We start from the raw sequence: 12,287 nt of genomic DNA, 5'->3' as shown, positions 1-12,287 counted from the left end.
ATAGGGTAAGTTCCAAATCCTTAGCATGACATATAGTTTGGCCCTAAACTATATTTCCAGCTTTATTTCCTGATTACACAGCATCAAGCATACGGACTTTCTTGCCATTCTGATATTCATTCAATAATATTTACCAAATGTCTACTATGAACCAGGCACTGGTCTAAACTTTGAGGATATGGTTGTACATAAGAATGTCTGCCGTAAGGATTACATTCTAAGGGGAAAAACAGACGATAAACAAGTTAGAAAGTAAACAAGGTAATTAAAGATTTGAATTTAAGTTCCGTGAAGGAAATATGAATGAAAGATGGAGTAGAGAAGACCCCTTTGGGTGACAGTAGTATCTCAGGGAGACCTACAGGACGGGGTTGAACTAGCCATGTGAAAAGCTGGAGCAAGAACATCAGGGACAGAGAGTTACAAAAAGTCCAGAGATGGGAAAGAGTAGAACATAGTTGAGGGAAAGTATAGGGAGAGCTTAATGGGTGAGAGGGAAGAATGGTGGTGGAAGAGTTTGGAGACATAGGCAGAGCAGGCTGTGTGAGTCTGAACTTTATTCTAAGTGCAAAAATAAGTCAAGTAAGGGTTTTTAGTAGAGATGTGACCAACTGATTTTTTAAAAGATCACACTACATATTGCAGAGAACGGATTAGTGTATCTTAGTCTCAATACAACTCCTTTGCCTGGGAAAGTACCCAGACTTAAAGGCCAAGTTTAAATGGAAGCCCTCCCTTAAATGCACTCTTACTTCCCATCCTATTAGAAACTTTCTTTGTATTGCCTTAGTGCGTTGTGATGGCAACGATCACTTTCATAATGTTATTATAAAGTGATTGTTGATAATGCAAGTATTTCCCCTTGTCTTGCTAGCACCTCTTCTAATATTAGACACACATACAGGCATTCATAACTGTTTGATTTAAAAATTAATAAGTAAGTGACTATGCAGTTCACTATTGTTTGTGTAAGGCCTACGTCGGATTTCAGAACGTGGGGGCAATATTTTCCTTGCCTCAACTCCTGGGTTTTTAAACGTGAAATATCTGTACTATCCTCAAAGAAGCTAAAGCCCCTATTTTGTTTAAAGCCATGATATTTTAATTCCCAGAGGTGGTAGGCAGAGTTTGAGAGATTTTTAGTTTTTTTTTTTTTGGCCGCGCCAGGCAGCTTGCAGGATCTTAGTTCCCTGACCAGGGATTGAACCCCGCCTGCAGTGAAAGCGGGAGTCCTAACCACTGGACCACCAGGGAATTCCCAGAGAGATTATTTTTTAAAAAAGAAAAGTTGATATCTGTCTCATCAATCAACACGGACACCCAGGTCTGCTGATTTTCTGAGAGAGAAAGGCCATGCTGCAGTACGTTCCAGAAGCAGCTTTTTGAGGCAGCATTGCTGACCAATTTTTTTTTTTAATGCTTCCATCACAGATCCGGCTGCTCCTCGGAACAGTATAGGCCTGCACGTTTTTAGAGAAAAAACTTTCTTCAACTTCCATTTCCTGGTATGGAATGAAAAGAGACGAAAAGCAACCCTCTAATAAAATTAGGCTGGGCTTCACTGTCAGTAGTGTTTCTCGTTGTCTGCTCTAGGTAAGAGTAAGTCACTAACTCCGCCCACACCCCCAGCGTGTCCCACACAGGGTTGCCCCCTTCTGCTCGCGACCCGCTCAAGATGGCTACAGGAGCACTTCCGGTATTTTCCCAAAGTAGGCCCGCCTCCACTGCGTATTATTACCGCGCCGAGGGCAGGACTTAGAGTTAGTTTTTAATTGGTCAACTTGACTGGAGACCTTTCCCATCCGCGACAGTTTCCCGAGGAGCCAAGTGCTTGAGCGCCACGGACGAGAGTTAGAGCTTAGGCAAGATGGCGGATGTACTGGATCTTCATGAGGCCGGGGGCGAGGATTTCGCCATGGATGAGGATGGGGACGGTGAGGACAGTGGAGGCGGCTGCGGGAAGCGGGGAAGGTGCGAGAGAAGGACGTATTAGGAAAATATAATCTTTCCCCCAAGTAGGGACGATGGGAGCCGGGGAACTGGGTTTCGGTTGGTTGGAGACTCCGCCCCCGATGGGAGGAATGGGGGCGGGCCGGGAAGGGACTGAACCTGGAGGTGGTGGGGTCTGGTTTCAGATAATGTCTTGGAAGGAGACTATTGTTGTAAATAACTGTTATCTTTCTCACTTATTCTTTCACTTCTGGGGCTGCAGAGAGCATCCACAAACTGAAAGAAAAAGCGAAGAAACGGAAGGGCCGTGGCTTTGGCTCCGGTGAGTGTTTGTGGGTGGAATGGGGTCTAGAATGGCGAGAGCGACGAGCTTTGGAGTCCCCATAAAGACTCATGGTGAACAGTGGGAGGAGGGGGATTTCCGGTGATCTCCTGTGTCTTTCTAATAGAAGAGGGGTCTCGAGCGCGGATGCGTGAGGATTATGACAGCGTGGAGCAGGATGGCGATGAACCCGGACCACAGCGCTGTAAGTAAATGGAACCTGTCTGTCTGTAGAGAATTAGGGGCCAATGAAATAAAACCCAGTAGGAATGGGGTCAGAGGTAGCTTAACCAGTCTCTGTGGAGTCTGCACACACTCTACTTCTGTGATCTTGCTTGAAGTTTTTCTTTCATGTGCTCAAACAACCTCCCTCCCTTCCCGAACAGCTGTTGAAGGTTGGATTCTCTTTGTTACTGGAGTTCATGAGGAAGCCACGGAAGAAGACATCCATGATAAATTTGCAGAGTATGGAGAAATAAAAAACATCCATCTCAACCTGGACAGACGTACAGGATATCTAAAGGTATTCTGAGTGATACTCCATTGCTTCTCTTCACCCATAAACCTTAGACAGCATTGGTAGTTCTCCCATGTTTGCTGTGGTTGGCCAGGAGTAAAGTTGAAATAAAATGACTTTGGGAATTGATTTTGTTAGACATAGCAAAGAGGCAGAAACAGACAGACAAGTTGTATATATAATAGGGATATATAACGTACATTTGTTGTTTAGAGTTTATGGATTTTTCTGAGTAGAAAAAAGCTTGGTGGAATAGGAGAGTTTTGGTAATATGTCTTTTCACTTGTTCCAGGGGTATACTCTAGTTGAGTATGAAACATACAAGGAGGCCCAAGCTGCTATGGAAGGACTCAATGGCCAGGACTTGATGGGACAGCCGATCAGCGTAGACTGGTGTTTTGTTCGGGGTCCACCCAAGGGCAAGAGGAGGTAAAGTGGAGAGGGGAAACACTATCTTAGTGGAGGAAATATGAGCAAAACAGAATAAGGACATGGCATTATGTCCCTCTGATGGACCCTGCCCCTTTTCCTTCTCCCTTGTGGCGTAGAAGACTCCACGCTCCCAGTGCAGGGGGCAGGGTTCAATCCCTGGTCAGGCAACTAGATCCCACATGCATGCCACAATTAAGAGTTCGAATGCCACAACTAAGGGGCCCGCCTGCCGCTACTAAGACCTGGCACAACCTAATTAATTAATTAATTAATTTAAAAAATAGGCAAGTCTCCTGGACTTATGTTTTGGTCCATAGCCCTACCTCTGACTCTCCTTTCCCTATTTTATGTGCAATTTACCTGCTGTAGAAGTCTTTACCTCTGATACTTGAAAACTTGAGTCTACAAAAATAATTTCTAACTACACCAATATTCCCTTTACCATACTAACAATTTTTTATTGACACTAATATTTTAAATGCAACATATGGGCAATGCAGAATTTATACAAGAGGTCGCTAATTTAGAGCCCAAAATAACACCTTTCGCACCTGAATCATGTTACCGTCAGTTTGCTATTGAAGCAAATAGAGATTGCATTGTTGTCGTTGGATTGTCAGGCTCTAAGAAAGGATGAAATGCATCTCCTATTCCATAATCTTGTGGCCTATATGTTTCAAGTGATTTATCCAAAGTCATCCAGCTAGTTAGTGGTAGAGCCTAGACTCAGGAAAAACAGAGCAAAGTAATACAAACGAACAAAAAAAGCAATCCTAATTCTAATTCCCAGTCCACATCTAAAATTTGCTTCATATAAACCCAACTAATTCCTTTTGCACTGAGGCAACATGCTGCTTTTTAAAACTGGGTAGCAGAGGTCCTGTTTGCAACATATTGTTGGAAGCAATATTTTTTTGTTTGTCTTAGAACTGCAGTCAGACTAAACTGTTTTAACTTATATTTCTAATATTTGAGGATTTAAGGATCAAATCTTAAATCTGACTCTGTAATGCATTATTCCAGAGACTGAAATTTTAGCCCTCTCCCTGACAATCCTAACCCTAGACTCAGAGATGCTGCTTTACACCCTCCTCCCAGATGGTGGTAGTGGTTTTGGTTTTTTTTTGAAGAAATTGCTTAGCTTTTTTTTTCTAGATTTCTAGTTCATTTTCAATATTGAGATTTGATTACTTGGTACTCAAGTTCAGATGCTCCCTTTTGTTCCAGTTTTGACACCCACAATAAAGCCAGAGTAAAAAATACAAATCTGATTATATCATTCTCCACCTTTTACTTTGGTGTCTCTCCACTGCCCTCAGGATAAAGTACAAGCTTAATATTTGTGATCTGGTTCTTCCTTCCCCTCCAGGCTCATTACTCACCATTTTCTAGTCCTCAACTTTAGCTGCAGCTTCTTTGAGATCATCCACCCTCCACCTTCTCCAGCATTCCTCCTGCTGTAATTTGTCTTAACACCTATCTTTCAAGAATCAAATTGTAACATCTCTGGGAAGTCAGGACGCTTTCCCTGACTGTCCAAGAGTGGGTCTTGGACAGTTCTTTAGCTCCTTATGCTTACCTTTAGCATAATGCTTAACTGCACGCTGTATTGTAATTGCGTACTAATTTGACTCTGCACTAGTCTATAAATTTCTTGAAGGCAGGACTTTGTTGCTCTATCCTTGATAGAGCATTTGAACGCACCTGGGGGATGCACATTAGTTTCTGAATTGATGAATGAATGTACCACAAAGTTTTACCCAAAGCCCCTGATTTCACTGTCTTCTTAATGTCTTCCCGTATATGTTTCCACCATGCCCTAGAGTTTTTCTGCAATAATCTGAAGAAGGGACTCGGAGGAGGCAAAGAGGTGGAAGCCAAGTGTAGTAAAAACAAAGGCTCTTAACAGAAGTACAAATTAACATGCAATGATCTTAGCTTGCAAGAGAGATAGCAGAGGCCCCACGCTGGGGATGAACGGTGACCACGGCCAAGCACACCCCTTGAATCCGAAGGCTCCTGTTGTGTACCCAAATTCTTGTCCAGTCTAGCCCTGAGTTCCGACAAGTCACTCACCTTCCAGGCAAGCGGGAAAACGAGTACCCAGGCTGCTCCCAGAAGTTTCCTTCCAGTTGAGCGGGGTTCAAGCGGGTGGAGTACGGCTTCCTGGTGGTCGAGCCCAATGACCACAGGCAGGAAAGCTGCGGCATACATGGCCGTTAGTTCAGGAACATGAGTGTCCGACACGCGATGTCCCCGGCCAGCCATTGAACAGTGATATTCCTGGTGGCATAACTATATCTATGGTCATAACCACAAAAGTGACCAGTAAGTCGGCAGCTGCTAAATGGGCAAAGAGTCGTCTTACCGGAGAGGGGCGGAGCTGGCTGGGTTGCGGCCGTGTCACTGACAACAGCACGGCCAGGTTCCTCCAGCCGAAGAAACAAACAGCGCAACACTCACTCCCACTCGGACCTTGGCGGCAGCTGAGAAGGTGAGCAGCTCTGCGCCCTCCACCTCTACTCCTGATCCCGCTGCTGACCCCCAAGGGGTGCCGTTGCCTGCCGACATGGTGACCTGGAAGGGAAAGGGGTAGGGGGATGAAGTGTGGGTTTGAAGAGGTTAGCTGCGTCCACTGTTTCTTCTCTCTCCTTTTAAGGATATGAGTTGGGTATTTTGCGAATTTCGTCCACTAAAGCCTCTGTCTCTGGAGACTCTCCGTCTGTATTCTGGAGGTCACCTGTTCAACTGTCAGGGTCCTGCAGCGAACAGGGATCTGGTGCTGGCTTCTACTTCCATAGACTTCTTTAGCCCCTAGAGCCCTGGATTCGGTCGTAGCGTGCGAGTGAGTGTGTGTGTATTGGGGGTGTTCTGCTGGAAACACCCCAGGGTTGGGGGCAACCCTATCCTAGCGGCCCTGGCGGGAGCACTGCAGCGCAGTCTCGCTACGCCCGGACTCCTGCAAGCCCCGCCCTTGGTCCAGAATATTTAAAGAAGAATGTGCCTCTGGAGGTGTGCTTAGGAAACAGAGATCATCTGATTAGAGGACAAGGCGACGGAGACACGCACAAAAAACACGCAGGTGTAGGCCCAGAGACAAGGGCTTCTCGTTCTGAAGTTCCGCTTCAGGGACCGGCTCCACTCCCTTTATTTTCGGACGATGTTTGTCCCTCGCGCGGCACCGTTGGGTCGTCCAGGAGGCGTGACTAGGGGCGGGAAGTGGGGCGGGAGCGAAGCTGTGGAGCCGGGGCTGCCGCTGTCATGGACGCCTGGGTCCGCTTCAGCGCTCAGAGCCAGGCCCGGGAGCGGCTGTGTAGGTGCGGCCCAAATAGGAATGGGGGGAGGGCGGGCAGAGGAAGACCTTCTTGAGGCGAGGTCAGTTCACACTACGGGGGTCATAAAGGGTCAGATCGGGCTACGGGGGCCCGGACGGACCGAGGGGCTGATTTGAGCCGGCCGTGAGGCCATGGTTCGTTTCTGCTCGCGGGAAAGATGGGGAAACTGAGGCACGAGTGGGCCGGCGGGGAGGCCAATCAGGGTTGCGTGTTCACGTAAGACCAGCACTTTCCTCACTGGGCGATGGTGGAATGAGGAGCGTTCGCCCCGTGGCAGATAGCGACCTGGACTCTTCCCAGAGCGGAGGAGGCACTCCGAAGTTCCCGTGTCCCCTCACCCTACTGTCACCCGCTAGCTCCTCTGCCTCCGCCTTGCCTTCTAGTCTCGATTCATCTCAAGGGTCTGGAAAATCTCTTAGTTCACCTATTTTGAAGAATAACCTGTCCTCCAACTCTCCACCAACTCCCTCACATATCACATACATGCTCACACTGTTGTGCTTGTGATGGACCCCCTGCCGCCTTCATTGTTCTCTTCAGGCCTTACATTATCAGATCTCTTATTTCCTGAATTCGAAGTAGTGCTTCCCAACCCCTTCTGGGCTCCTTTTTATTCTTACGCCTGTCTCTTCCCCTGGCCTGGAGGAGAAACAGTGAGATATGGCCATGAAGAGGAGGAAAGGGAATGGTCTCAAACAGGGGAAGGGGGAGTCCATACTTGCCTTTTGAAGTACATTTTTGAGGGGGAGAGGAGGGAGGTCTCCACCTTACCTTACCTCTCTCTCCTCTCTCTCCTCCAGGGCCGCCCAGTATGCTTGCTCCCTTCTTGGCCATGCACTGCAGAAACATGGGGCCAGTTCTGAGTTACAGAAACAGATTCGACAACTGGAGGGTCATCTGAGCCTAGGGAGAAAGCGTAAGTAATTGTGCCTTTCCTTTTATTACTTCAACACTTCCTCCATCCCCAGCTATTCTTCCTTAGTCCCTCCTTGTTTTTGACCTTCTCTGCCGATTCTCCCTCATTTGCCTCTACCCGTATCCTCTGCAAGCCTCCCGGTTGAGGTGAGAGAGCAGGTGTAAGAGTAATGAAGGATTGGAAAGAATGAGGCAAATTTGAGAAAACTAAACTGGGACACAAATTAATAAAAATTGGACGTAAAAAAAATTGAACTATTTCTACTCTTTTTTTAAAAAATTGTTCATTATTGTTCCTGTTACTTGCTCGACTTTCACTCTCTTGCTTTCTCTCTTTTTCTGTGCCTTGCTCTCTGTTTGCCTCTCTACTTTCAAATCCTTCCTTTTCTTTGCTAATCCCCACAAGTTCTACGCCTCGGTAACTCAGCAGATGCCCTTGAGTCAGCCAAACGAGCTGTGCACCTATCAGATGTTGTCCTGAGATTCTGCATCACTGTTAGTCACCTCAATAGAGCCTTGTACTTCGCCTGTGACAATGTCCTGTGGGCTGGAAAGTCTGGACTTGCTCCCCGTGTGGATCAGGAGAAGTGGGCCCAGCGTTCATTCAGGTTTGATATCCTTTTATCCTACAAGACCTATCATATTCTCCATACTGCATAGCTTGCCTTTCATGAGAGAATGATCTTTTAGGGCCTTCCCATAATATACACATCCTAATCACTTGGCTTCTAACCTTCATTTAGATCTTAAACCATCAGAGAATAATGAATGGGGGCAGATGGAAGACAGATGCTCTTTCACGATGAATGACTAAGATTGGACAAGACTAGATATTCATTACATTGCTTTAATTCCGCTTTTGTCTATACCACAGGTTTATGCCCCTCACTGCTTACTCGTTCATTCATTCATTCTAAAAATACTTAGTAGCTGCTTACTATGAGCCAGGGAATAAAGCAAAGAGCCAAAGAGCTATGGTTCCTGCAATCATGAAGCTTCTAGTCTAGTAGGGGAGTCAGATATTAAAACAAATAATCGCCAAACCAAATATTTGTGGGAAGTACAGGGTGTTATGAGATACATAACAGGGGAAGCTAATTTAGATCGAAAGGTCAGAGAAGAACTCTTAGAGAAAATTAAATTTTATTTCAGACCTGATGTCTGAGTAGAAGTTATACAAAGCAAACAGTAGCAGAGAAGACCATTCCAAACAGAAAATAGCTCATTCTAAGGCTTTGAACCAAGAAAAACTTCATGGAATTAGAGCAGTAGAAAGAAAGCCAGTGTGGTGGATGGTATTGAGTAAGGGCATAAGTTCAAACTGGACAGGTAGACATGGGCCAGATCATTCATGCAAGGACTTCTCGGTAATGGTAGGATTTTTTTCATTTAGTTTTGTTTAAATTTTATCCTAAGTACAATGGGTTCTAAGTAGGGGTGTGACATGATTCAAATTGCATTTAAAGAAGATCCCTCTGGCTGTAGTGCGGAAAATGGATTGCAGTAATGCTAAAGAGGAGAAGATGCCCTAATATGGCCAAGAAATGATGTTGGCTTGGACTAAGGAGCAGGCTGTAATGAAGGTGGAAAGGAATATGATTTGGGAATAAAATGATCTCTATACATATTATTTGTTTCCCTATGATTTGCTTTGTTATTTTATATTAGCATCTTTCCATCTCCACTTATGTCTCTCTTTTCTTTTCATCTTTCTCAGTGATTACAGTTATAACAAGACTTATGGTGTATGAAGGGTGGGGGCAGAGGCATGGCTGGGGTGGTATGGAAAAGCAACTCCCTAGAAGAGTTTATATGCCATGTTTATACTTTTATTCAGTAAATATTTATTCAGAAAAAAAATATTTATTCGGCTCTTACTATGTGCTAGGCACTGGTCTAGACAAAGGGATACAGTGGTAAAGACAAACAACATCCCTGCTCCTATGGAGCTTACATTGTAATTGGAGGGGACAAAGAAACAATAAATAAGAGAAACATCAGAGAGTGGTAAGTGCTGTGCAGGAAATTAAAATAGGGTCATGTGATAGACAGTAAATGGTTTGCTACTTTAGAATTGAGGGTCAGAGAAGTCTTCTCTGAAGAGGTGACATGTAAGCTCTGACCTAAAGTGCAAGGAAGAGCCAGCCATTTGAAGATTTTGGAGAGAGATTATTCCAGGTTGAGGGATGAGGTAGTGTAAAGGTCCTAAAGCAGGAACAAGCTTAATGGGATCAAAATATAGAAAGAAACCAGTGTGGCTGGAGCATAGTGATTGAAGGAAAGAATGGTACAAGATGGAATTAGAGAGGCAGGGTCAGATGTTGAGTTCTGTAAGCCTGTCTAAGGTATTTTATTCTAAATGTGATAGGAAGGAAACCATGGAGAGTTTTAAGAAAGGGTATAATGTGATTTACGTTTATGCCAGCTACTATATGAAACTAGATTCTTGGGGGTGGGGGACAAGAGTGGCAGTGGAGAAACCAGTTAAAAGACTAAAGTAGTAGTTCAAGCAAGATATGATGGTAGCTTAGACTGTGGTGGTGGAGTACAATAGATGTGGATTCAGGATATGTATTAGAGGTAGGACAGTTATATTGAATACAGACCACTGTTGTCAGAATGGATTAAAAATCAAAAAACGTAGACTGTTCTTAAGGAATTTATAATCTAACACATTTGGCAAGCTTGGCGTCGTTTTTTTATTTGTTTTCTTTTAACAAAAGTATTGGATTTAAATGGTCTATGTGTTTGAGTCTTTGAAACAACTGAAGGTGTTTTTTTTAATATAAATTTATTTATTTTATTATTTTATTTTATTTATTTATTGTTTCTGGCTGCGTTGGGTCTTCATTGCTGTGTGCGGGATTTTCTCTGGTTGGGGCGAGTGGGGGCTACTCTTCATTGCGGTTCGCGGGCTTCTCATTGCTGTGGCTTCTCTTGTTGCAGAACACGGGCTCTAGGCGCGCGGGCTTCAGTAGTTGTGGCATGTGGGCTCAGTAGTTGTGGCTCGAGGGCTCTAGAGCACAGGCTCAGTAGTTGTGGCACACGGGCTTAGTTACTCCGCGCATGTGGGATCTTCCCGGATCAGGGATTGAACCGGTGTCCCCTGCACTGGCAGGCGGATTCTCAACCACGGCATCACCAGGGAAGTCCTGAAGGTGTTGTTTTAAAAAATTTTGCATTATTGTAGTTCAAGTTGAATGTGTGTATGCTAATGGGTTGCCAAGTGGAAAAGTGAAATATGAGGTTGATCTTGGAATATTTCGTGATGCTCATTATTGTAAGCCAGAATCTTAAGGTACACATAAACTCATTAGTTACAGAAAGGTGGAAGGACATTTCTAATAGTGGGTAATAACATTCACTTCTGGTATTCTAATATGTAATCCTTTTGCACTATGGGGGAAAGAAGTTTAAATATTCTGTTGGATATGCTAAGTGGGTATATGTATCTGTACTGACCTTTCTCCCCTGTGTATCCCAGGTACTATCTGTTTTCCCTCATCATGAACTTGAGTCGTGATGCTTATGAGATTCGCCTACTGATGGAACAAGAGTCTTCAGCTTGTAGTCGACGACTGAAGGGTTCTGGAGGAGGAGTCCCAGGAGGAATTGAAACTGGGGGACCTGGGGGTCCAGGGGCTCCAGGAGGAGGTCTGCCTCAGGTGGCTCTGAAGCTTCGGCTCCGAGTCTTGCTCCTGGCTCGGGTCCTTCGAGGTCATCCCCCTCTCCTGCTGGATGTGGTCAGAAATGCCTGTGATCTCTTCATTCCACTGGACAAACTAGGCCTCTGGCGCTGTGGTCCTGGAATTGTGGGACTTTGTGGCCTCGTGTCCTCCATCCTGTCTATTCTCACCCTAATCTGCCCTTGGCTCCGACTCAAGCCCTGATATTCTGGTACAGGATAAGGAGGGGATCTGAATTGGTGAGATGGAATTTTAGATTGTCCCCGTGTACCGGCCTCATTCTAACTCCACTCCTTGGTTAAAGCTAAAATCCAGAGATTTGGGAGTAAGAGGGAGGAGCTTTGGGGAAGATGAGGTGAGGAGAGGTGACTTGTGAAGTCACTTGGATGATTCACATGTTCAGATCTGCTGGAGCTTTTGTTCTTTTCCTCCTTCATTGCATTGTCTGTGTCTCTCTTGACTCTTTTTACTGTCTCTTAAGTCTATTTAAGATTCTGTCTCTGTATCTCTTTTGTACCTTCTCAGTCCCCTGTCATAGGAATTTAATCAGCAGGATTACTTTTTGGTATGGGAGGTAGAAGGTATGGTCTATAAGGTTCTAACTGCCTTCTTCTTTTTCCTCACAAAGGTGACTTGTGGCTGTTATTTTCCCCTTCAGACATGGGTTTTAAGATTATTACTAGTCAGGTATATTCCTAGGCGTTGAATATGGGGTGTTGAGTCCATTTCATTGAGCAAGGAGATTTAATTAAATCCAGATTTAATTTTGAAGGCTTGATGTCCCAGTGGACTCTTCCCACATGCACCAGAAGTAGTTTCATGCTTCCTTTTCCTCTCTCATGTCTACCTCACCAAGCTTTCTCATGATTTGCCCTTACCTTTCCCTCCACTCACACCTGCAGGTTTCTGCTTACACTTTGATTTCAGGGCCTTGTTCTAGCCTTTCCATACCCCTTCTTTGCCTATCCAGAATGATGCTATGTTTAGCATCTTGTTGTAAATACTGTATAGTGATTCTGTGTAAATAGCTGAGGCCCAAGCCCATGATGGATAGCAAAGCCTTCCAGGTTAGCAAATTAAAGATCAATTTGCTCATTGATGTTTGGTCTGGTCCCATGTGTTCTGGTCAT

The 12,287-nt window shown here is 44.9% G+C and overlaps 2 protein-coding genes and 1 pseudogene across 3 annotated transcripts; 2 read left to right on the top strand and 1 right to left on the bottom strand.

Moving 5' to 3' along the window:
- Positions 1-1,503: 1,503 nt before the first annotated feature.
- RBM8A (RNA binding motif protein 8A) lies at positions 1,504-3,287 on the top strand. 2 transcript variants are annotated; one of them, XM_024732717.1, is made up of 5 exons: positions 1,504-1,934; positions 2,213-2,272; positions 2,403-2,477; positions 2,659-2,795; positions 3,082-3,287. In XM_024732717.1, the coding sequence occupies exons 1-5, from the start codon at positions 1,868-1,870 to the stop codon at positions 3,220-3,222; spliced, it is 480 nt and encodes a 159-aa protein (XP_024588485.1). In that variant the 5' UTR covers positions 1,504-1,867; the 3' UTR covers positions 3,223-3,287. The 2 variants fall into 2 exon arrangements, with proteins under 2 accessions (XP_024588485.1, XP_024588484.1); XM_024732716.1 differs by having other exon boundaries at positions 1,539-1,934; positions 2,400-2,477; positions 3,082-3,281.
- Positions 3,288-4,802: 1,515 nt separating this feature from the next.
- LOC112391351 (gonadotropin-releasing hormone II receptor-like) lies at positions 4,803-6,353 on the bottom strand (annotated as a pseudogene).
- Positions 6,354-6,470: 117 nt separating this feature from the next.
- PEX11B (peroxisomal biogenesis factor 11 beta) lies at positions 6,471-12,254 on the top strand. The gene is made up of 4 exons (XM_024732700.1): positions 6,471-6,538; positions 7,357-7,472; positions 7,878-8,079; positions 10,956-12,254. Exons 1-4 carry the CDS (start codon positions 6,483-6,485, stop codon positions 11,359-11,361), a joined length of 780 nt encoding a protein of 259 aa, XP_024588468.1. The 5' UTR covers positions 6,471-6,482; the 3' UTR covers positions 11,362-12,254.
- Positions 12,255-12,287: the final 33 nt, after the last annotated feature.

Source organism: Neophocaena asiaeorientalis, unplaced genomic scaffold (assembly GCF_003031525.2).
Source record: "Neophocaena asiaeorientalis asiaeorientalis breed wild unplaced genomic scaffold, Neophocaena_asiaeorientalis_V1.1 scaffold128, whole genome shotgun sequence".
NCBI lineage: Eukaryota > Metazoa > Chordata > Mammalia > Artiodactyla > Phocoenidae > Neophocaena > Neophocaena asiaeorientalis.
Note: the sequence above shows the minus strand (reverse complement) of the source record. Positions and strands in the feature narration are given on the sequence as shown.

Coding starts and splice junctions, on each gene's coding strand:
- RBM8A (XM_024732716.1), top strand. CDS start 1,868: ATGGCGGATGTACTGGATCTTCATGAGGCCGGGGGCGAGGATTTCGCC. Junction 1,935..2,212: donor CATGGATGAGGATGGGGACG/GTGAGGACAGTG, acceptor CTGGGGCTGCAG/AGAGCATCCACAAACTGAAA. Junction 2,478..2,658: donor TGAACCCGGACCACAGCGCT/GTAAGTAAATGG, acceptor CTTCCCGAACAG/CTGTTGAAGGTTGGATTCTC.
- PEX11B (XM_024732700.1), top strand. CDS start 6,483: ATGGACGCCTGGGTCCGCTTCAGCGCTCAGAGCCAGGCCCGGGAGCGG. Junction 6,539..7,356: donor GCCCGGGAGCGGCTGTGTAG/GTGCGGCCCAAA, acceptor TCTCTCCTCCAG/GGCCGCCCAGTATGCTTGCT. Junction 7,473..7,877: donor TCTGAGCCTAGGGAGAAAGC/GTAAGTAATTGT, acceptor AATCCCCACAAG/TTCTACGCCTCGGTAACTCA.